Source organism: Sinohyriopsis cumingii, chromosome 3 (genome assembly GCF_028554795.1).
Source record: "Sinohyriopsis cumingii isolate HCF-2022 chromosome 3, ASM2855479v2, whole genome shotgun sequence".
NCBI lineage: Eukaryota > Metazoa > Mollusca > Bivalvia > Unionida > Unionidae > Sinohyriopsis > Sinohyriopsis cumingii.
Window position 1 is genome coordinate 30,933,907 of NC_142963.1, and position 25,420 is coordinate 30,959,326.

The 25,420-nt window shown below is 33.8% G+C and overlaps 2 protein-coding genes across 4 annotated transcripts in view; one reads left to right on the plus strand and one right to left on the minus strand.

Moving 5' to 3' along the window:
* LOC149802624 (coiled-coil domain-containing protein 57-like) overlaps positions 1-18,118 on the minus strand; it is a 73,468-nt gene extending 55,350 nt beyond the window's left edge. Inside the window, exons 1-6 of one of the 3 annotated variants that reach the window (XM_089951943.1) lie at positions 18,029-18,111; positions 14,080-14,285; positions 8,981-9,092; positions 7,618-7,772; positions 1,758-1,926; positions 831-952 (exon numbers count right to left, since the gene is read on the minus strand). In XM_089951943.1, the coding sequence (XP_089808069.1) occupies positions 831-952; positions 1,758-1,926; positions 7,618-7,772; positions 8,981-9,069 (535 nt within the window). In that variant the 5' untranslated portion in view covers positions 9,070-9,092; positions 14,080-14,285; positions 18,029-18,111. Of the gene's footprint in view, positions 1-830; positions 953-1,757; positions 1,927-7,617; positions 7,773-8,980; positions 9,093-14,079; positions 14,286-18,023 lie in introns of all 3 variants that reach the window. The other 2 variants (XM_089951942.1, XM_089951944.1) reach the window with 2 other exon arrangements.
* A 201-nt stretch (positions 18,119-18,319) lies between these two features.
* Positions 18,320-25,420, plus strand: part of LOC149802625 (uncharacterized) — a 50,714-nt gene continuing 43,613 nt past the window's right edge. Inside the window, exon 1 of the mRNA XM_089951946.1 lies at positions 18,320-18,422. The gene's annotated coding sequence lies outside the window, so the exon portion shown is untranslated. The remainder of the gene's footprint in view (positions 18,423-25,420) is intronic.

Here is a 25,420-nt window from a genome sequence, read left to right on the forward strand (position 1 = left end):
ATAGAAGTAACAAACTGTTGAGAGACAGACAATGGACACATCTCCATATCATAAATTCAGTCTTAAGGCCAGGCAAGCTAAAATAAGACAATAATGCTTTAAGTTATTTTTTTAAAGACATTACAGGATCAGAAGATATGAAATGTTCCAAGTAACAAATTATGTGAAAGCTAGAACATACAAATTAAATTTGCAAACATTATTTCTAAGATAGATTTATGAAAGACGACAAAACTGTAAAAAAAAAAAAAAGGGGTACACATAAAGTAAGGATGATGCTTCTATAACTAACTGGTTACATTCGAAATAAGAAACAACCATTTAGACAGAACAAAACTCAAAATCATATACTCTGAGATGTTAAAAGCAAGGTGGAACCTATTCATAGACAGATTGGGATTTCAAGGCCAAAGCGTCAACACTATTTTCCTTCAGTTTAAATTTGGCTGTCATAGTGTTAGCCTTTTGACAGTACGTTGTACCTGACATAGTGAATCTTGACACCAAAGTGATTACCAATCAGCCCTTATAGCAAGCAACCAGTTTTGAACCTCAACCACTAAATCTTGATCACAGACAGTAAAAAAATATGTTCTGCCACTGTTTTGATTATGTAATGGGAATTGTTTTGCATTATGAATTTTCTCTGTAGACACTTGGATCATCCTGTGATGGACTACATTAAAATGGCAGCTCAAAAGAAGTTCATGCACTAGAATGGCTACCCATTAGCCTAGTCATGAACACTGCACTCTCATACAAACTTGAGTAGCTTTCCACTGTGAAAAAACTCCATATTTAAAGATACATCTGATGATATGAAACCCCACCTGAAGTAAGCTCCCTTTTCTGTGCATCCATTTCCTCCGATAGTTCAGTCATTTGGCGCTGCAGGTTTCTCTTGAAGGTCTCAAACTCCTTCCTTTCTTGCTGGATCTCCCCATCTTTTGTGCTATCAGAAGACATGCAAGGAATAGTTAAATTCTGCAGAACATTATGCTTTGTCTTTGAACAGCAAAGTATTTGGAAAAGCTTTAACATAAAATCATAACAGGGCACACAAAGATCCAGAAGACATAACCTCCCTTGCCACCAAAAATGAAGACCTAATTCCCACTACCTGCTAAGACAAGACAACAACATCCAAACATTGTATAAACTGAAAGTTTATGCATATATTGGCTGAAGAAAGGAACATATACACAATAAACTTATAAACTTTCCTGGACTTACAATCCCCACCACCCAATGACTAAATTTCCTTGTCTCTATTTTCAGGAAGTTTCTAAATTAAGCTAACACTAACACTAATGCTAATACTGTCATGAAAACAACAGCTCACGTGGTATACTTTGTTATAATTGCTTATCAGGTATGTTTTGTAACAACAGCTCATATCGTACACTTTGTTACAATACAAGTTTAATATGATGCTCAACAGAATAACTTCTACCAAAATGATTTCTAAAGATTTTACTGTCAATAGTATTAAGTGATAAAGTACTCTCTTATGTTAAAGAAATGGGGTTAGAATATCAGCTTGGATAGTTCAGATGACAGAACACCAAATCAATTAGAATGTTACAGAATCAACATGAAATCAAATCATTAATTTCTCCCTGTAACATTTCATAATCAGCAAGTTCCTGTTATAAAGAACCAAAACAAGAAGGCTTTATCACTTCATCATCCAGAACCATGTTGATATTTAGCTCTTTGTTGGGGGTGGGAAAGAGAAGGTGATTCTGTGTTCACACCATTTAAAGGAATCAATTTCCTCCTGTTTCTCTCGCAGCCTATGCTGATAGTGCATCTGTAGTTCCTCTCGACTCTTGGCCTCCCTGTTAATCTGGCTCTTCAAGTCATCTATCTGGATTCTTAACTCACTAGCCTCAGCTGTCTTGACATTAAGCTGGGCTTTGTACTCTGCAAAATAAATAATAGGTCATGTGAAATTGTATGTCATCCACGAATAAGATTTTCTGCATCATTAAATTTATCCAGGACTCGATAAATCTCTTACCCAAAAGGTATAAAACCAATATTTGAAGTAAAATGTTTCTTCAATAATACTTACCCCATCATAATATGTAGATGATATTTTCTTTTCCTACATTAATATCAGATATATTTCATTGTGGTACCAATACTGTGATATTCTAATGAGTGTCAGAGCCACAAGTTAAAATATATAGTTTCTGGTACCGCAAGATGAAATGTATCTGGTATTAACAAAGGAAAAGAAATTTTTCTTTTATTATGTACCAAACTTGCTTCAGAATCAAAGTTTAAAATACTTCACTCACTCCTCTTTGACACAACATGCTCACCCCCTCACCCTTTTCATAAATTCACCTCACTTTCGTAGGGTGATCAGATAAATATATGTGACTTACAAAAGTAGTAGGTTGACCTAATCATTCACAGTAAATTACATCTGGAGTAACAACCCAAGGAATCATGCTTTGGAGGAACTCAACTGTTTGAGCCATGGGTCATTGGGGCAGGGTCTCTCCCATTCAGTTAAGAAGTGTTCAAGACTTCATCCCACTAGAAACATGGCACTATTTTCTGTGGGAAGAGCACTGGGAATAAAAGCTCATCCAACTTTAGGACATTTTTTTCCCCATATTATGTCATGGGTCACTGGGCCAGCAAAAGGATTCCCACTTTGGTGGCCCCTTTTTCTGACCTTCTCTTTCTGGCCACTGAAGAGGTTGGAAGATAGCGAAAGCTTTGCGATCATCTTTAAGCAACACAGACAATGATAAGATTGTATTTCTCTCCTTCAATTAGCTATTAATGGATGCTGCTATTTCATTAGAGAGTGAATGTTAAGCTGTCCTACTGATTATATAAGTCCTATGTAAGACTAACTCAAGGACAGGTCTCTTGACATAGATCTGGACAGATAAGTCTTGCTTATTTTTACAAGACTAACTCAAGGACAGGTCTCTTGACATAGTTCTGGACAGATAAGTCTTGCTTATTTTTACAAGACTAACTCAAGGACAGGTCTCTTGACATAGTTCTGGACAGATAAGTCTTGCTTATTTTTACAAGACTAACTCAAGGACAGGTCTCTTGACATAGTTCTGGACAGATAAGTCTTGCTTATTTTTACAAGACTAACTCAAGGAAAGGTCTCTTGACATAGATCTGGACAGAGAAGTCTTGCTTATTTTTACAAGACTAACTCAAGAACAGGTCTCTTGACATAGATCTGGATGGAGAAGACTTGCTTATTTTTACAGAACTAACTCAAGGACAGGTCTCTTGACATAGATCTGGATGGAGAAGTCTTGCTTATTTTTACAAAACTAACTCAAGGACAGGTCTCTTACATAGTTCTGGACAGATAAGTCTTGCTTATATTTACAAAACTAACTCAAGGACAGGTCTCTTGACATAGTTCTGGACAGATAAGTCTTGCTTATTTTTACAAGACTAACTCAAGGACAGGTCTCTTGACATAGTTCTGGACAGATAAGTCTTGCTTATTTTTACAAGACTAACTCAAGGACAGGTCTCTTGACATAGTTCTGGACAGATAAGTCTTGCTTATTTTTACAAGACTGACTCAAGAACAGGTCTCTTGACATAGTTCTGGATGGAGAAGTCTTGCTTATTTTTACAAGACTAACTCAAGGACAGGTCTCTTGACATAGTTCTGGACAGATAAGTCTTGCTTATTTTTACAAGACTAACTCAAGAACAGGTCTCTTGACATAGTTCTGGATGGAGAAGTCTTGCTTATTTTTACAAGACTAACTCAAGGACAGGTCTCTTACATAGTTCTGGATGGAGAAGTCTTGCTTATTTTTACAAGACTAACTCAAGGACAGGTCTCTTGACATAGTTCTGGACAGATAAGTCTTGCTTATATTTACAAAACTAACTCAAGGACAGGTCTCTTGACATAGATCTGGATGGAGAAGTCTTGCTTATTTTTACAAGACTAACTCAAGGACAGGTCTCTTGACATAGTTCTGGATGGAGAAGTCTTGCTTATTTTTACGAGACTAACTCAAGGACAGGTCTCTTGACATAGTTCTGGATGGAGAAGTCTTGCTTATATTTACAAAACTAACTCAAGGACAGGTCTCTTGACATAGTTCTGGACAGATAAGTCTTGCTTATATTTACAAAACTAACTCAAGGACAGGTCTCTTGACATAGTTCTGGACAGAGAAGTCTTGCTTATATTTACAAAACTAACTCAAGGACAGGTCTCTTGACATAGATCTGGATGGAGAAGTCTTGCTTATTTTTACAAAACTAACTCAAGGACAGGTCTCTTGACATAGATCTGGATGGAGAAGTCTTGCTTATTTTTACAAGACTAACTCAAGGACAGGTCTCTTGACATAGATCTGGACAGAGAAGTCTTGCTTATTTTTACAAGACTAACTCAAGAACAGGTCTCTTGACATAGATCTGGATGGAGAAGACTTGCTTATTTTTACAGAACTAACTCAAGGACAGGTCTCTTGACATAGATCTGGATGGAGAAGTCTTGCTTATTTTTACAAAACTAACTCAAGGACAGGTCTCTTACATAGTTCTGGACAGATAAGTCTTGCTTATATTTACAAAACTAACTCAAGGACAGGTCTCTTGACATAGATCTGGATGGAGAAGTCTTGCTTATTTTTACAAGACTAACTCAAGGACAGGTCTCTTGACATAGTTCTGGACAGATAAGTCTTGCTTATATTTACAAAACTAACTCAAGGACAGGTCTCTTGACATAGTTCTGGACAGATAAGTCTTGCTTATATTTACAAAACTAACTCAAGGACAGGTCTCTTGACATAGATCTGGATGGAGAAGTCTTGCTTATTTTTACAAGACTAACTCAAGGACAGGTCTCTTGACATAGTTCTGGATGGAGAAGTCTTGCTTATTTTTACGAGACTAACTCAAGGACAGGTCTCTTGACATAGTTCTGGATGGAGAAGTCTTGCTTATATTTACAAAACTAACTCAAGGACAGGTCTCTTGACATAGTTCTGGACAGATAAGTCTTGCTTATATTTACAAAACTAACTCAAGGACAGGTCTCTTGACATAGTTCTGGACAGAGAAGTCTTGCTTATATTTACAAAACTAACTCAAGGACAGGTCTCTTGACATAGATCTGGATGGAGAAGTCTTGCTTATTTTTACAAAACTAACTCAAGGACAGGTCTCTTGACATAGATCTGGATGGAGAAGTCTTGCTTATTTTTACAAGACTAACTCAAGGACAGGTCTCTTGACATAGATCTGGACAGAGAAGTCTTGCTTATTTTTACAAGACTAACTCAAGAACAGGTCTCTTGACATAGATCTGGATGGAGAAGACTTGCTTATTTTTACAGAACTAACTCAAGGACAGGTCTCTTGACATAGATCTGGATGGAGAAGTCTTGCTTATTTTTACAAAACTAACTCAAGGACAGGTCTCTTGACATAGTTCTGGATGGAGAAGTCTTGCTTATTTTTACAAGACTAACTCAAGGACAGGTCTCTTGACATAGTTCTGGATGGAGAAGTCTTGCTTATTTTTACAAAACTAACTCAAGGACAGGTCTCTTGACATAGTTCTGGATGGAGAAGTCTTGCTTATTTTTACAAGACTAACTCAAGGACAGGTCTCTTGACATAGTTCTGGATGGAGAAGTCTTGTTTATTTTTACAAGACTAACTCAAGGACAGGTCTCTTACATAGTTCTGGACAGAGAAGTCTTGCTTATTTTTACAAGACTAACTCAAGGACAGGTCTCTTACATAGTTATGGATGGAGAAGACTTGCTTATTTTTACAAGACTAACTCAAGGACAGGTCTCTTGACATAGTTCTGGATGGAGAAGTCTTGCTTATTTTTACAAGACTAACTCAAGGACAGGTCTCTTACATAGTTCTGGATGGAGAAGTCTTGCTTATTTTTACAAGACTAACTCAAGGACAGGTCTCTTGACATAGATCTGGATGGAGAAGTCTTGCTTATTTTTACATTACTGTTGAGACCAAATCAAGCTAATCATTATAATGTTGTCAATCAACTGCTGCATGTCATAAAAAAGGATTTTGCTCCATGCACAAAGAAGAAGGTTCCAACTTTCCTGGGCCAGCAATATTATTGTTGACATCTGCAACTTCAGTCTAAAAGACCATCATATGTCTTGTAAACAGCTGGGTTGATGAATCGTGGAAGTCATCAATGTGGAAAGGGCAGCTTAACACTCACTCTCTAATGTCATAGATGCATCCATAGCTGTGGGTCTGATTGGACCCATTTACTAAGCTAACTTCTTAGATGCATGAATGATCCCAAAATAATACATACAAACAAATGGGTCCAACATCGGTTATAGTAATTTACTAAAGTCTTTTTATCAAATAAACTCTTATGTTATGTTTAGACTCGAATAAACAGTAACAAAAGAAAGAGTGGAAACAACAAGCTTTGAAAAATTTAACAAATAATTTATTTCCCTGGAAAAAAAACACGGTAAAAATGAAAAATAAGAACTTATGGTTTTAAGAAGCATATCCAAAAATAATCCAAAATTAATCCACAAATAAAACTTTCGAAGTCCTAATCCTGACAAAGAATCCAAGATGGAAGGCAATGATGTATGCTGTATCCTGTACAATGCTGTTATCTATAGTTCCTTGTAGAAACACAAGAAATAACACTCCAGTGTTGGAAATCCAAATACAATTTTTTAAGAAATGTCTTTGTTCAAGTACACTGTATTCTTTATGAGCACATATATATTTCCAGGAAAATTTTTTAATCCTTTTGAATCCAAATAATTTGAATAAATATTAAAATAACTACAAAGTGGCACAACAAAAGAACACCTTGACATCAAGTGTTTTAAGCCAAGACTGAGATTATTTCTCTAAAACAATGGTTATACAGTAATTTTGAGACGCAGAAAAGGTACCCGTATGAGGGTCACATGATAATGTTTACATCACATACTCTCAGCATGGCCCTGACAAAACCCAATCATTTTATTCTAAGAATAAAATTAAAAAAGTTGTTCACTTCACTAAAACTTTTTACATGCCTAGGGTCACATATCCAATACAGCCTCGATCTCACCTTTATTATTCCCACAATAAAAATAAATTTAAAAAAAGATCTTGTTCATGTGGCTATTACAAATTTTGAATTAAGGCCAGGAACTAGATCAGCTTTAAGTGTTTACAAATGAACAGTCAAAGTCAAACTATTTTCTGGAGAAAAAAAAATTCCAAATCACATAAACAAGATTATATTATAATAGCATGTAATACAATATAACAAAATTAAGCTGACAAACAAACAATAAAACTAAAATAAATTAAGTCAGATATATGTAACAAAACCATATGCAGGATAGAAGGAGGCACTTCAAACAATATATGACTAAAAATTATTCCTATTTACAAACTATTTTCACCATGCTGCATTTCCTTCAAAAACATCTGTTGACAGACATTCTGAAATGGGTGAATAACGATGACAACTTCTTGCTTCACCATAAAGTAAGACCTAGCCTTGATTATTGATTTCGAAAGGACTGACAGACCATATTAGCTACAGGACAACAGTGGCAAAAAGCTGATAGACATAGATACCTGATACAGTCATATCATATCTCTCCAGTTCCTGGTCCCTTTCTGCTATCAGTCTTAGGTTATACTTGAAGTCCTCTTTCAATTGCTGAAACTTGGTCCCTTCTTCTGATATTTTCTTATCTTTGGCTTGTATTTCATTTTCAAGAGACTGAATTCTGTGAACAGAGATATAAAATGGCACTATAATGTCTAAAGTGTGAATTCCATGTGTTCTGTCCACACTGAGAACTCATCATCTTCTCATAAACAGTAAGACAAGCGGGAAAAGAAGATTTTCAAGATGGACAATATGGTGGCTATGTTCTTTAAGGGCCATCTGCATGCTGTACAGAGGGGTTATGTTGAAAAATACCCAAGTATTACTGGGGAATAGTGACAACATTATTTTTAAGACAGCCATCATGGTGACCATACATAATATCAGAAGGGTAACTTGTCATTTGAGATCAACTAGACTGGAGTGTACATGTGGGTCTAATGTTTTAAAACATCATCATACCAGTCTAAAAGAAGCAGCAATGACAAGATTTTCAATACAGATTTCAATACAGATTCCCTGCTATCCATATTGTAAATCAGGAGGCACAATTTTCATTATGACCAACAAGAACCAAAAGTAAATGAGTATGTCAGGTTCAATATTTACATTTTCAGCCAAAATAGTCAACAGTTTCTAATTTTTCCAACTGTCTACTAAATGTCATAAAATAATATATTTTGGATGTTTTTTCCTTCCATGTCCATTGTTAAGAAATACAACAAAATTAAGATCAGTGTTGTAGTTTTGGCTACTACTGAATTTTTTTAGTGGGAACTGAGACAGTTTTATTATCCCACATATTTTTAAAATACTTTGTCTCTTTAGCTGCTTCTTCTCTTCCAGAAGATTATAACAAGTACAACTGTATGTACTTGAATTTTAGGGGGTAGAATGTAAATCTAAACAGTTTAAAAAAGTATCACAAGCTGAAATATTCACATGTTCTAAACTATGCCAGCAAGTCTATCGAGTTCATCTAGTTACGAAGGTCTTGCAGCCTTAAAAAAGATTATTTTTTTACCTGAAAGATGGCATTGGGACTTGTGATGTCTGGTAGTAATTAAAACCTTGCACTAATGCATTTGCTTTGATTTAACTTATTAAAAAATAAATTCTGTCTCCCTGTCCTAGAGTGAACTCTATGCATTGTACTTTAACAACATGGAACTCTGTAGGCAGATTTGATGGTTAGCTTTCTGAACATTGTGTAAATATTTGAATGGATTTATGGCTCTTTATAAACTTTGATTATAACATCCTAATTTTCAGCTGAAGAGCATCAAGGATGGAAAATGTGTTTTCAAAACACAATTATTGTTGTACCTGAGCTCAGTTACTTCTCTCCACTCCTTTTCCTTTTGAGCTGCCAGGACCTTCCAGTCCTGTTTCTCTCCTTGATCCCCAGTTATCATGATAGGTCTTTATGATGGGCCATCTATTAAATGAAAATTATAAAACTCAGATCAATGTTATTTTTTTCTCCTCTGACATAAAACTGATTAAGTGCAACATTTCAATCAGCAGTTGCATATATAGAAGCCTGGAATTATTAAGAATGACAAATGTTTTATTTGTTTTGTTAAAAATAAGGTTTTATTTAACAGCGTATAAAGTTAGTAATGAGCACCACCATTCTCCAATTTGTAATTTACCAGAAAAACTTTATATATATATATATATATATATATATATATATATATATATATATATATATATATATATATATATATATATATATATATATATCTGTGTGTGTGTGTGTGTGTGTGTGTGTGTGTGTGTATAGACCTCACTAAATATTCACTGGTGGTTCATGTTTATATTTCGGTAATACAGAGTGTGAACACAAACATTGAAAACTGACAGGCACACTAATAGCATGCTATACCTCCAAAATATCAACAATGAATGCTCGAAAACTGGGTTGCAACTCCTGAAACTAGAACCCCAGGCATAAGCTCTCCAAAGGATTTACAATTAAGAAGCACAACTTCCAAAATTTAAGTCAGCCAAAATACAGAGCATCAAAGTAATTCAGTGATGAAGGAGATTAATGAAAAAATGACAGAAGCAGAAGGAGAGATCAGAGTAGTACAAAGTAGGATGAATAAGGTAGAGAAAAGCACTGAAATTCAATTAGAATGAGTGAATATACTGGAAAATGAAAAGATTATGAACTGAAAAATTTAAACAGACTGGAATAAGAGAGTGCTACAGGAAAAACTGCTGCTTATAGAGAACCACAAGAAGAAATATAAACTTCTAATTTATGTCTTAAAGAATTCATACTGGAGAAAAAAATGCATATGATATGGTCTGAAACTTTATGGTAAACAGTTTAGGACTAGGAGATGACACTGTAAACAACCACTACAATGCCCACAGAATTCCAAATAAGAATCCAAACATACCTGGTCCAAGAGCAATTATAACAAAAGTTTTCAATCTTTGCTGACAAAGACTTACCATAGTTTTATCCTAAGCAGATAAGTTATGGGGCCCAAACTTCCATATAGCATGAAGAAAGGGGAGACACCTGTCTCACACAGCCTATAAGAATCAGAAGGACGAGGTTTCGGACTTTGTCGTATCTCTGGTCTATGTGAATAAAGAGGTAAAAGGGAGACCATGGGAAATAAAAGAATCTGCCTTGATTCAGTTTAATTCATGCATCTTTGAATATATTTGTCCCACTGTTAAATAAACTTGACCAAAATTCTACAATATGGATCAGAATATCATAACTGCGTATAAGTAATATGTATGTATATGTATGAATGTACACATATATGCACTTTACAAAAATGGAAATACATATATTAGTCTTAACTTTCAACTGGGACAGCTAATCTAGCTAATATACACATGGGGATTTTCTCAATGAACGAAATAAATATGTATTGTTTCCTATCCACATATCCCACTATGTTTACCATACTAGTAATAATAAATGATGGTAAACTCTATTCACAATACAGTCTAACCTTCTCAGATAACTATATGGATGAAGTTAACATCCATACATGTATATTACAGATGACTATGTGAATGAAGTTACCATCCATATATGTAAATTAGAGCTATAAATGGCCTGGAGCATATATTTAACTGATGAAGGTTCATGGAATTGAAACCATATATAATGGCATAATTAGATTTTATTATAGTATTCATGCATACAGACTTTCAATTTGATAACTCGTACTCAGCAGGTGCACTAGAATGATTTGTGTTGTATTGACAGAAACAATATGTATAAAGGTTGTGCAGGGACTGATGCACTACTGGTCAAAGAAAACTTTGAGGAATTTAAGATAAGACCATTTCCCCCTTTTAACCATCTCTGATATTCTTCAGCAATAACAAGATTTTTGAATTAGCTGCTGTGGCTGTCAGATTGACATCATCATCATTTATGACTAACAATACAACATTTATGATCAAGACTACATTATAATAAGTCTTCTGGTGGAACCCCATGTTGATATGACTTTCCATTTTGGAGAAGTGAAAATAATAACTTTTTCAAAATGGCTGCCATGGTGGCCATGCTGGCTATCAGATTGGCACCATTTATATTTGAAACCAACTCCACATTATAATAAGACTCTTGGAGACAGCATAATACATGTAATAATATGACCAGTCATCTAGGAAATGTAGCTATATCAAGAATTTCAAAATGCCTATTGTGAAGTCATATTGGAAGTCAGATCTGTGCCATTTCATTTAGAACCAGCTAGACAGCATATGAAGTATTCCTGTGAAAGCTCCATGCTGCTATGGCAATGCATTGATGAGCACTGATAAGATTTTCAAGATGGCCACTGTGGTTACCATATTGGATGTACAAGCAGCACCATTTTCATTTAAGACCAACCAGACATCATAAAAAGTCTTCTGATGAAAACACTTTGGCAATATTATTTTTCAATAAGAGTAGCAATAGGCTGCTGTGGTGGCCATACTGGATGTCTCAGCAGCACCATTTAATTTAGGACCAACCAGACAAAGCAATGAATGTGTGGTTTAAGTTTCATGGCAATTCTCAAAGTAGTTTAGGATGAGTAATCATAAAAACTTGTGCTAATGGACAGACAGACAGTGGATGACAGACCATCCCATAACATCCTCTGGTCTATCACAAGAAATGCTAAAAGTGGAAGTAAGTAACTGACTCCCAAATGCATTTTCTGCTTGTTTGTTTCAGTTATCCAACTTTTGTTCTCTTATTTGCTTCAAGTGAAATCATTGAGGGTGGGTGATGTGAGGGAGAGAGGATGGATTCTCTGTTTCTATTTTGTGTACACCTTTACTTACTCTGTAAACAAAAGATAATATGTACCTATTTTTATTCAATCTTGATTGACAATAGCCTATATCTGGACAAAAAGAGGTATTTTTTCCTGTGCTTTTCTGTTATATTTTTTATTAAAAAATTCTTTTGTATTTTATTCCTGTACTGTTTTGTTACAGGAAAAGCTATGAAAATGGTTTTTTTTATATATGTTAGAAGCTGGTTATTTCTGGTATTTATGAAAAAGAGGGTTTTGTCTGAAAAAAATGTTTCCAATGTCATGAGTTATTGATAATTATTGTATATGGTAAGCCACAACAATGTGTACTTGTACTTGGTCAGAAATTTTAAAGATTTTTAATTAAAAAATGTACAACACAAATATTAAAGCATGCAGCTGTGGATCAAGAAAATGGGATAAGTACAGTGATGTGTTTGATTACCTTAGAAGAAAACAGTATCGTATATATATATATATATATATATATATATATATATATATATATATATATATATACTGTTTAGGGATACACATTTTACTTGTGATAAAATATCAAAACAGAACTCAGTGGGGTTTCAAATATTTCTTTAGCTGTTATAGGTCCAATTCAACATGAGTTTGCATTTTATTTATTAATAATTTGGAATATGATATAAAAGATTGTAAAATCAATCCTGGTCGTAGACTGATTGTACTAAATATAAAAATAGATGAAAAGTATTTCTATCACATTAATATTTATGGGCCAAATAATGACTGTCCAGATTTTACAATAATATCAATGATGTTATAAGGGAATAAGAAAATGGTTCAATGATCATTTGTGGAAATTTAAATTTGGTTCAAGATCCTGAACTAGACTGATATAATTATAGTGTAAATAATTTTAATGCAAGAAATGTATTATTGATACATTTGGTCTTTTAGACCAATTTTGTTTTAACTACATCCATATTTAAAGAGATATAAAGTTAGTAAGTGAATGTTATATCCAATGTCCAAACTGGTTTTGTTAAAGGAAGATATATTGGTGAAAATACAAGGATTATTTATGATTAATGTATATCACTAGAGAATGAAATCTGCCTGGTACATGTATCTTATAACTAAATTTGAAAAAGCTGTTGATTTGATTTCATGGAAACTTATTAATAATGTTCCAACCTTTTGTAATTTTGGACTGATCGTGAGAGAGCAGGTAAAAACATGTTTCTGTAATATCTCTGCCAAAGTGTTTCGGAACTGCTTTATACCTGAATAATCTTAAAATTTTGAATTTTTCAATGTCCGTGGAAGCTCCAGACAAGTTGACCATCTCCATATATTTTTATTTAATATATGTATAAATTCTTTCAATATTATTTTAATTAAAAGAAATGAATATAAAATGTATTAAACTGAAGGAAACAATATTTTCTTTCACAGTTTGATAATAATACTAATTTGATTCTTGCTGGATTTTTTTAATATCTTAAATCTTCCACTTGACAGGTGTATTAAATTTATTTGCAAGATATTTAGGTCTGAAACTCAATATAACCAAAACAAAGCAGCCTGGATAGGAAGTGAAAAGTATTGCACAGATACCTTTCATCATAGGTTAAAACTGCAATGGGTTACTAATTTACTCTATTGATAGGTCAAGTAAAATGAGTTGAAACATGACCAAGACCGCTAGCTCATATGCACACATGATTAGCATGCTGTTTCTTTCATTCTACCCACTTTACTTCACACAATGGAAGGTCAAGTAAAATGAGGTGAAACATGACTAGGACTGCTAGCTGATACGCACACATGATTTGCACGCCTTTTCTTTTATTCTACCCTATTTACTTCATACATAAATTTCACTAAATAAGACTTACATAACTGGTAATTATTTCTTACAGAGTCAACATCAGAAGCCATTACCAGTACTTTCTTTGATATTTTGTCACATATTGTTATTTACAGTGCATGGAGAAGATATAACAAACTTAATAATTAGTGAATTTCATGATGTAGATTCAAAATTTATAGATACTAGTACCGGTAGCTGTTTTTAGCAATAAACTGAGCAATACAGCATGGCTTCCTTCATCAATTTTGATCACAATTCACATTTAGCAAATAGGGGTGTACCTTGGTATTTCCAATAGGTGGTTTCACAAAATTATTTGGCCTTGCTAAAATGAGGGAGCGGTGTTAATCAGCTGACATATTGGGCCATTTATTGGCTGACTCTACTGGCAATCTGACAGCACACACCCAAGGACTAGGATGTCCCCATCTAATTTTCTCAGTGAATTTATGCAAATCTAAGGAACCCTCTTGGCTGGATAAAAAACCTGAATAATTATCAAAAAAAGAATAGTCTCATGATGGTATCTTGTCTTATTCAAAATGGGCTTTAAGTACATAGCAAATATATAACATGATAAAGTCAGAATTGAATTTATGATAAATATACCAACATCTACAATTAGTAGAGGTGCACAGTACTACTGCTGTACCAGTGTATAATTTTCTGGTGGTATGTACCATAGTGCTTTTTCAAAGTACCGATACTTCGCTAGTTTCTACTAATATGGAAATTACCAAGCAATATTGCTATGAATTTAATGATATTAACAGTATGTTCTAATTTTTATGACAAAATAATTCCAAAAATAATTTTTTACAAATAATTGTATTTCTCACAAATTAGTTTAGAATATTACTAGTTATATTTATGATCCTTTATTCACATATTTGGCAGATCTTATATATGTCAATGTGGTGGCCAAGTGAGATGTTGTAAGTAAAAGAGATCAAGCCCAAATCTAGTTCCTGGAATTTTTTTGGATTAAAACAAACAAAACAAAATCATAATTGCTTTAGCTATTTACTATCATATATGCCTGTGATAAGAACATGTATTCCTTTTGAGAACAGTTGTTTTATGTTTGAATTTAACATAATTTGTCATGTCCACTATATATTTTTTATTAGATAAGTAAGTGCGATTTATCTTTAATGGCCCTCTCTGATAAATATCTTGTCTGGGTATTGGCATCACATTCAAAGTTTTCCTTCCTATTAAATTAATAGTGACTGTTAAAGTGTAGGATTCTGTGTCAACAAGCTCATTACTGCCAGCACAATGTCTTTCACTGGATGTCGGCTGGCTCTCTATGATAATATTTTGTCCAGGTGTTGTCATCCTACTCAAAGTTTCCCTGCTTATTATGTTAATAACTTATTGGCATCCTAATTTTTTTTAACAATCTCTTGATTGTCAGCACAATGTCTTTCACATGGTGTCAGCTATAGTATGTGCTTAATCATCCAGCTTTAATTACAATTTTTGTTATTACAACTTATACAATAATTAGCATACACATAGCAAATTCATTTACTATAAGGCATTGATCATTTCAATTTGGGGGAGGGGGCTGCAATTTTCTTTTTTGCCAGATATTTTATCTTTTATCTCAAAATAAATATTTTTTTTCAAAAAATAAATTAGATATACAAGTTACTACAAATCTGAGCAAAATATTTTTCACTACTGACAGATATAGAAATTTAAAACAGAAAAATAAAAAGTATCAGGACCATAACTCAGGACATTAAAAATTGTTGGTCCCAAATATAATGGCCAGATTCTGTTGAAAGTATCACAGTATTTTCATAAATACTGCTGTACAAAATTTATTGCGTCTTCCAGCTCTAGCAATCAGAACCACCAGTGATGAGGCCATCACATTATTGGTAGTTGTTTTTTTTTATGTCTCAACAAGCACAATGTTGTGGCTTGTATAAAAAATTATCAGTATAAAGAATATGGTTCTGATCATCATAGAAAAAGATTTGTAATGAAGAGATTTTAGTTGAAAATAAGATTCTTCTTGTAGCTCAATCCTTTACCTCTCTTGAAGTTTTATGTTTTTTCCCCAATGGCTCCTGTAAATACTGTTTAAACCAATGAATGTCTGATGTTGTAGTGAAGTGCATTCACTTTTAAATCAAGCTTTTGGTTTATCATTAATTGCTCTGCATTCTGTGCTTTGCATTTGAAATCTCCCTTTTCTTCAAAATGCATTCATTTTGTTTGCATTCATTCTAGAGTTTGTCTGTGTTCATTCTGCATTTTGTTTGTGTTCTTTCCACTTGCCTTTATTCTGCAATCTGCATTCATTTTGCGTTCCATCATCTTTACTAGCCAAGGTTCTGATATTCTAACCCTAACTGCACCTTGTCAATTCAATCAGATATTTCAGTGCTTTGTCCTAGCAACATTGTATGTTGTGAGTGGTATCCCTTAATAAGTAATGCCAACCAAAAGCAGCTAACATTGGTGCATTGTACATGGGCCAAAAAGGGTGGAGGCAATTGATGTCAGAAGGCTACTTTGTAATTTTAACATCAAAAGTATGAAAATGTACCACAGAGAAGCCATTACAGGTGTATTTGAGGTAAAGGATGTATTTGTACAAAGATATATTGTGTTTGAGGTAAAGGATGTATTTGTGGGATATTGATTATTTATGAGTCCATTCCAGTTGTATGCTCCCTTTGCCCCGATCATGTAGGAACAGTGTTCAAATTTGAACAACTTAATTTTTGATTGTATGCAGTGGTCTGCAGCTGCATACAGTGAAATTTACAGACCCAAAGCACTCAAATATCTGATCATTCTGCCATGGTGTACATAGGATTAACGAAGATGGCACTCCATTTGCATTCATTCTTCATTCTGTTCCCATTTCAATGGTAAAATTACAAGTTTTAGGATCTGTATCTAGTTAGTCATAACTTGGAAACTACTGAGGTCAACAACCTATAACCGTAAGACAAATCTATCTATGCAACTGACACAGGCACCAGGGTCCATCCATAACTCCGATGTACCAGTTCTAGGGTCATAAATTGAGAATTATAACTATGTACATAACAGCTAGGCATGAAAACACAAATGTACATATCAAACTGACATTTGCCCCTGGGGAAGTCCTTTGCATCTGGGATCTTTATAAGAGGCTCAAGCTTCAGCATGCAGCTCAACATGTGAATGTGTTGATCATTTTAATTTATCATCATAAACTACACTTTGGACTGAAATCTTCCATATGCATGAGAGGGTGAAACAGATGATGCATGTTTTTAAGCCAAAAACAGAACAGATTTCCTTGATTAAGTAAACACAGTCGGAACCATGCCACATGAGACAAAAAGGCACTTCTGGTAAATATAACTGTGCACACTCTTCTGCTAGATCCTTCATGTTCCTTGCTGGAATCATGTCTGGTCTGGTGGTCTTCAGTGGGTCAATTTTCCACAACAAGCTGTATAAACCTTCTTCAGTAACTTGGATGTCAGGCATTGGTGGGTAACAGTCTGCATGTAGGCTTGGTAGATCACTCTTATCCTCTTGACTGAAGACTGAATGGTATTGACGATTCAGAATGTTAACCTTTTCGGATGCCTCTGAATGTAGTTTCCCATGACCCTTGAGTGATGTCACACAACAATTGTCGCTACCTATGGATTTAATGTACTTCCAAATTCCCTTCTGCTTGTTTGGTTGTTGTTCTTGATTTGGATTTCCAAATTCTATCAAATTTTAAATGTATTTCCACAGATATCAAGGAGAAGAAATATTGATTCATATTAAGATTAGTTTTTGTTGTTTTAGCCAGTGTTACCATTTTTTGTCATCATACATTTCTTTCCTCATCTCTATGATGGCCGTGAGTTGCGCAGTGATCAACCACTCCGAACAGACAACGTTATAAACAAGGAAAGCAAAACGTGGTACCAATAAAAAACTGTCAAGGAACACATGTTTGCAGCCATTAATAGTTTTAAGTTTTGAATTTAAGTACAGGTATAATGATGATTCAAAGTGTAAATAAACGTTTAATAAAACTTACATTGGTTACCATTTATTCCGCGATTTCTTCTTAATGGCTCGGAAACCGATACCGCGAGGATAAATGAAACGTGTTGGTGCATGAATGTTCCTATTCCTCAATATAAAATATTTACTTTAGCACTCATTAAAATTCGAACAAATTTATATATCCTTTACTTTCAATGCACACCTTACCAAAATGATGGCCCGTTTAATAAGAAATTTGGTTCATGTAGAGATGAAAATTGAACGCCGTTGCTTCATCCCTGCTCCCGGCTTCCGATATAAACATCACCGTAAACGAGACTGTTGTGAACGACAATATCACAGAATCGAGCAAGAAATCTGATTTTAAGGACTAAATAAGTGTAAATGACTTCTAAGCTTATAATTAATACAGTAACGTAACAAATATATTTGTATGAATTTTTTTATAATATGTGAATATGTCGTAAAAAAAACTTCATTGCATGGCTTATGACAATACCGTACAGAAGCGTCGTGGTTCTTTCCAACATATTATGCCAGCCTTGAAAGAAATCACATAAAAAAAGAAGGCATTATTAGCCCTAACCAAATATTCAGACATGTAAAATTTCACAATTGTACAATTTAAGTTATCGCAAGTATTCTAAGCCAGTTATGTGACTCGAAATAAGTTTTCTCTGCGGTGATATGAAAAACTACCCGATTTAAAAATTCAGAATTCCCATAAACATTTAGTGAACTCTGTCTGTCTGTCTGTCTCTCTCCCTCTCTCTCTCTCTCTCAGAAACTAGTGAATAAATGCTGTACACATCCGGTCTTCCTAAACACAGTAATGTAGACGAAAATATTGTAAAAGAAGTTACAGGAATGGAGTAAATTCATGGAACTAGATTTATAAGATTTATTTGCAGAAATTTATTATTAACAGAAAAAGAGTCGCAAACATATTTACGTTTTGTTCCATCACCATTGTTATTTAAAAATGTACATGCCAGACGACATGAATCACTATCCCTCAGACTTTATCACTCTTTCATCTCTCATTTAATTGTATGTATTTATGTCACCTCTCTTGACTTTTTTCGAGTTCTCAATCCTGTATGTTCATTAATTATGTTTATAATGGAGTAAAACTTGTAAGTTGAAAAACTTCCAATCCTTTTGCTCTGAATATACATGTGATCTTCTGGGGAATAAAATATGTATAACAAAACAAAATATATATGTTGACACTTGTGAACGCTATATACTAATATATATTACAGTGTTTTATCTACCCACACATCATGCGTCAAATACGCAGACTTTACCGATTTGACTCAAAAATAGTCGCCGGTATGTAAATTGAGGCACCCCAATGTTACGTTTTACTCAGCAAAAAACAAAGTTACGGTCTAAAAATCATCGACAATAGATACATTGACATCCCCCAATATTATGTTTTGTTGGTTAAAACAAATTCAGGTTTGGTCTAACTACTTTAATGGCTAGACTACAACTCTCCCAAACAGAAAACATGTGCACATCAGTTTCTTATGCTAATATTATTATAACACATAGGGTTAAAACTGAGTGTGGAGCCTGGAGCTGACCTTATGTGACCTGTAACTGTCACATCATTTGTAGCAACAGGGTGTTAGAACTGTATAATCACCATACCCAAGAAAGTGGTGGAAAATAAACACATGATTCTCATGAGATACTATTATTTTATGCGTACCTTTTCTCATGCAATGAAGCAGCAATTTCCAATAGCTCAGTTTTATGCCTTGCGTTGTTATAATATACTGTAAGCATTTGATTGAAAATGGCATCCAAGGCAAAAATAATTGAAATAGATCTAAAACAAACAAAGTTATCTTTTGGACAGCGTTTATGACTGATGATAATAATCCCCTACTAGAAGCATATTGGGCATACCTGAAGTGGCTTAATTTCCAGATGAGTAGAACCAGTGGTTGCCACTGAGTTTAACTTTTGAACTTCTTTACACCACTGACACAAAATTCTTGTTTTATCCATTAGAGTGAGAGTGAATTATGTCAGGCCAGGGAAAGGTCTTATTCCATGCACTAAGCTAAGCATCACACATAGTGTTCCATGTGAAATATCAGTTCTAGCTACTTCTAGCACTCTATTAAATCTCATTACAATCTTCGCCAAGTTGCCCCAAAATACTTATCCAAATTTGCAAACAGTATTTTGTCTAACTCTCAACATGTCTTGATATAGAGGTCACATGCACTGCTTATTCGGCTACACTTGAAAATGAACACAATAATGAAAGGTAAAGTTGTTTATTTGATGTACTCTTACACAAAAGTACATCACTGGGTCTTTCTGTCTCGAAATTCAGTCACTGTAAACATCTGTACATTTTCCCACCACTCTGCAGCTAGTAAAGTCTTGAACTTGCCACCAAACTATTGGGTCATCTTCTTCAGATGTACTCTTGCAATGACAACATGTACATCTGGGGGTCTTTCAGCCATTGTTTCTCGTAAATATCAGCACAGCTAAAATGATCATTTGTTCAGCACATTTTCCCACTCAGCTGATGGTTGAAGCAGGACTGGAAAGTCCTTGAATTTGCCATATGGCAAATGTGTGTGCACAGTGGACTCCTGTATAATGATTTTCTTCATCCCAGGTAAACATTTTAGTCCAAATACGCATGATTAAGCATTTCCGAGACCTCTGCAGTATTGTTATTGAACCGGTGGAGCCTTCATCATCCAAAGATGAGGTAATGGTTACTGGTAAGAGAAAACGTAGTTTGTGCAATGGTTGAAAACACAGCTGGCATTGTTTTCAAAAAGACGTTAAGTCAAGTAAAGACTGTGACAGTTAAGATGCCTTTAGATTTTGCCATACATGTACAAAGGCTAAAAAAACCCACCATGACCAAATGTGCAAAAAACAATAACTTTCAGAACAGTACACTGGCAAGGTATGCTGGGTTGCCAGAACACAAACTGCTGATTGAAGGTCCACAACACAAGGCAGATTTGAATGCAAGGATACAAAACATTCTTCCAAACAAGACATAGCAGTGAAAGTGCAACTTAAGTGTGTACATTGGCTGAGTGTAGAAGACATCCCTTGTTTTAAAATACAGATATCTTCTGAATTTAATACATGATTTAGCAGCTGAAGAAATTGACGCCATTGCCATTTTGAAGAATTCTGCCAATCAGTATGACTTGGCTACTACCTGTTCAGAGTTACTGGAGAGCCAATCAAACATTGAGGATAGTCTTATACATGACATGCAGAATTCGTCATTTGTGACAGCAGTGGCAGATGAAAGCATTGACATACCCAACAATAAATGCCTTGTCATATATGCTTAGATTATGTCTGATGACAAAACCTTCAGCAAGATTTTTAACAAATATAAAATGTTCATATGCTTCTGGCAAGGAAATTGCCTTATTGGCTTTAGTCACATTATGTAACTGATATTTTCGTTGTGTATTTAAACAGTGTAATTATATTTAAAAAAAACTACTGAAAACTGATCATCAGCTAGAATAAGACTCATAGGTTTGGATTTTGACTCACTATTTTTTGCAATGGTGAGTCGAATGACTTACACGAAGTCATTTGTAGATAAAACACAGATGTTATCAGATAATAACAAAGAGTTGCATAGCATTGGCACTTTATATATATATCATTTTATTTCTGTCTTCATTTAAGAAACTCCAATCAAGTGTTCATTTCTTCAAAATTTTCTGAATAAAATAGTTAACTGATTTCTATTTTAGGACTAAGAACTGAAACATTTCAATTGCATAGCCACCTATAACTAGTGTGCTTTCATTAAATGCCTCATTCGCACCTGTCACAAGTGTTTTTGATGTCCACCATAGCTGCACATAGAATCCAGTAAGTTGAGTAGGCAGGGTCATGTATGGCCTAAAATAACATAATTATCGTTTAACAACATACTATGAGATGTAACGGCCAATGAACATAATAGAATTAAGTAGAGGTATGAACAATTATATTATTTGTAACAGACTTGAATTGATATAATGATATATGAACAATAGTGCTTGTTACCAACTTTTCGTAATGTTAAACAGTGATTTTTAATGTAAATAATTGGCCTCAAGATGAAAAGAATGAGAAGGCTCTAATAAACATATATTCCTTATATGCATAAGAAGGTTGTAGTCAAACCAAAAAATAATTTTCTATTTACTTTGATAAAATTCTCAATTTTGTAATATCAGAATGGTAAAAGGAAAGAGCAAGAAACATTTTCCTTGTGGTGACTATAAGAATGCTTGTGAGTCAGGCTGTCTTTTATGTGAGGTTTGTCTTCTTTTGGATTGCTTATATGTTGTTAGAGTTCTATTTAACGATCTTTAATTTCTATCATTATTGTATTCTCCCTGCAAATTCTTTGAGCTGTCAGTACAATCATTCCTTTAAATATGCAAACCTCCTGTTATCTGTGTTTAACATTAAACAATATCTACATAAAATTCAGACCGCTCTGGTGGTCTAGTGGTTAGAGTCTGCCTCTGAAATGGAAGGTTGTGGGTTCAAACCTCGGCCAAGCATACCAAAGACTTACAAAAATGGTACTAACAGCTGCCTCGTTAGGTGCTCAGCATTAAGAGATTAGTGTTAGCACTGGTCAGCCTGGTGTCAGGATAATGTGACTGGGTGGGACATCATGCTACATGTCTGTGGATTGATGTCCCAGTGCTAGACATCACTATAAACTGCCACACTGCAGACATCATAACGATATGACTGAAAAATTGTTAAAGCTATGTTAAAATCCTAATCACACACACACACATAAAATTCATAATTGCCAATAAAATTTATTAATTGTTGTATAATAAACACACTGCTTCAATAATATGCTATCAAATATGAAAAGGAAAGATGAAAGAAGCTATTAGGATAATAAATAAATAACATGTTCCCAAGTGTATATTTGTCCTGCATGTGTAATGTTAACAACATCGCATGTAAAAAAATAATAACAGTACCTTTCTTAAATTTAGTTAAGATTGGTAAAGTAGATGTTTTTCAATTTTAATTGCATTTTATCATTAGCTTTATTATCGGATTGATTATTGTATGTCACTGATCACAAAATGATTATTTTTAGTCTTTAAATTAGCATTCTATCTTTCCGTCTTATAATTGAGTCTTTGATAAGATAATTTGTCCTATTCAATGTTATTTGTTGCCGATTGCATACCGGTATGCATCTTGAAAATGGTCAATGTAATGTAATAAAATCAATTTAAAGGAAGAAAATGTACTGAATGTCAAAATAAGATTTTGGATGATGAATTCCATTACCTCGATAATACATATTATCTCTCTCTCGCTCTCTCTCTCATAATGGTATTCATACATATCAGCAACTTTATTGTCAGATGATGCATGATAAGCATATTAGGTGTTTTACTGTATTAATGTATTATGCCGTGTCTGTATTTTTTGCAAATCATCCATGTTGTAGTAACGACTCAAGTTTTTTTAAATGATGTCAGTAATAAGCTCCCTAGAACTAATGTTGAATTGTTGTTTTCTATCAGACCGTTAAATAAATCATATTTTATCTTTCTCATAAAATTATTTGTTGGAAATATTACAAGAAAAGGTTATCTATCTTCTCATTCATTCTTTATGTATAAATCTAGATTATATATATTATTGTCAATATACTCGATTCTTTTAAGAGCCCACTTCACAAATTACTTTATTCTGTGTATGTCAAATCTAAAACAATTAGATATATCCACCACAATCCTAGAACTAACTGTATTATCATCATAAAATAAAGTTATTATTATTACATGTATTATTATTATTATTATTTTACAGACATAGAAATGTTACTTGTTTACCCATTTCAGTTTGTGCCTGCCAACAGTTTGCATCTTTTGAGAAATGTAGAGTCTTTATACATTTTGATTCAGGTATATGATTATTGGTTCCACTCTACATGTGAAGTGATAACAAGCAAAGACTTTAAAACTTGGTATTTCATTGATGAGGGATACATCTGTCATAAGTGTCGTTTGCTTGGAAGCAAATGTGATTACTTGATGGGTATCACTTTAAGGCCTGGTCTTTCATTGACGAGGGATACATCTGTTGTCTATTGACGTGTGGTGTCAAGGAACAGAAACTGAATGTGAACCGTTATTTAGAAAGTTTCTCAAAGACAAGGGTACAAATAAGGTAACAGTAAGGTCAACAAATGGTAAAATTGCTATACCAAAAACACCTTCAGGGGGAAAAAAAGCATCGCCAGAGAAAAAGGATGAGAGCTGAATGGAGTCAGATGAGAACAAAATAAAAAAGGTGGACAGTCTTAGTTAAGAATATATATATATATATATATATATATATATATATATATATATATATATATATATATATATATATATATATACACAGATAGAGAGACAAACAGAGACAGACTGTTGTTCCAATTTTTTTGGCATTATTTTAATTAAAGCATATTATTAAATTCTAATAAAATAATATAACAACCACATTTGTTATTTATGATTTATGTATTTAAGTCCGTACAATAGAAATTATAATATTTAGTGTACATTACTATAATTTCTTTCGCAATATTGTATTTTTGTCCACATTACTGTCCATTACAGCTCATTACCGTCCATTACTCTCCATTACAGCCCATTACAGCCCATTACTGTCCATTACTGTGTTTAGGGAAACCCTACACATTTATAATAAAAGTTGTACAGGTCATGTAGGCGTTCAACACCAGCTATTGAGATGGCAATTATTCACTTTATTTAGATCCTCATATATCCATAGTCTTTTACACTTCCAGAGAAGAACATAAAGTATGTGGACATTTTTGGACAAAATCAAAATAAAGGTGTGATCCAGTACAATCTGGACTTAATGTCACATGCTGTGATGTCACCATGTAAGCTGTGCATGCAGATAAACAAATTTATACTACCCTATATTGTGATGATTAGACTTGCTCTTTTCTCAGTTTAGTATCTGGCCACCATTGTAAAAGTCCATAGTGATCAATAATTTTCGTCTGGCAGTTTCTTCATGACTGCTAAGATGTAGAGCATTCAGTAGTCAAGATTGAATAGACTTTGGTTAAACAAATTTAGTATTAAATTTTAAATGAACAATTTTATTTAACATGAGTAAATGCACATATGTGACCTGTATGACTTTTACTACAATAATAACAGGACATCGCCTACACAGAAATTCTGAGGTATGATATGAATTGGGCCTCAATAAAAAGATCTGGAGGCAGTACCAGAATTTTTGCAAATATAACAATAAAGAGGTATTGTTTTGGCTTCAAAGTTTAATTGGATGATTTTTGAATGAAAGTGTGGACTTTTCTTTTGTCATGACCTGACTTTCACATTAGACATTCATAAATAATGTCATGCTTATGAGACAAGTCCACAGTGGCAACCATTGGTTTAGACAGGCATGAATGAAAAAGTCCTACATCTCAACAATTTCTTTCACAGATTTAACTAAAGCTTTAATAAAATTCAGATAACTTCATGACTGTTACATTTTTTGTAAGATCTCAACACT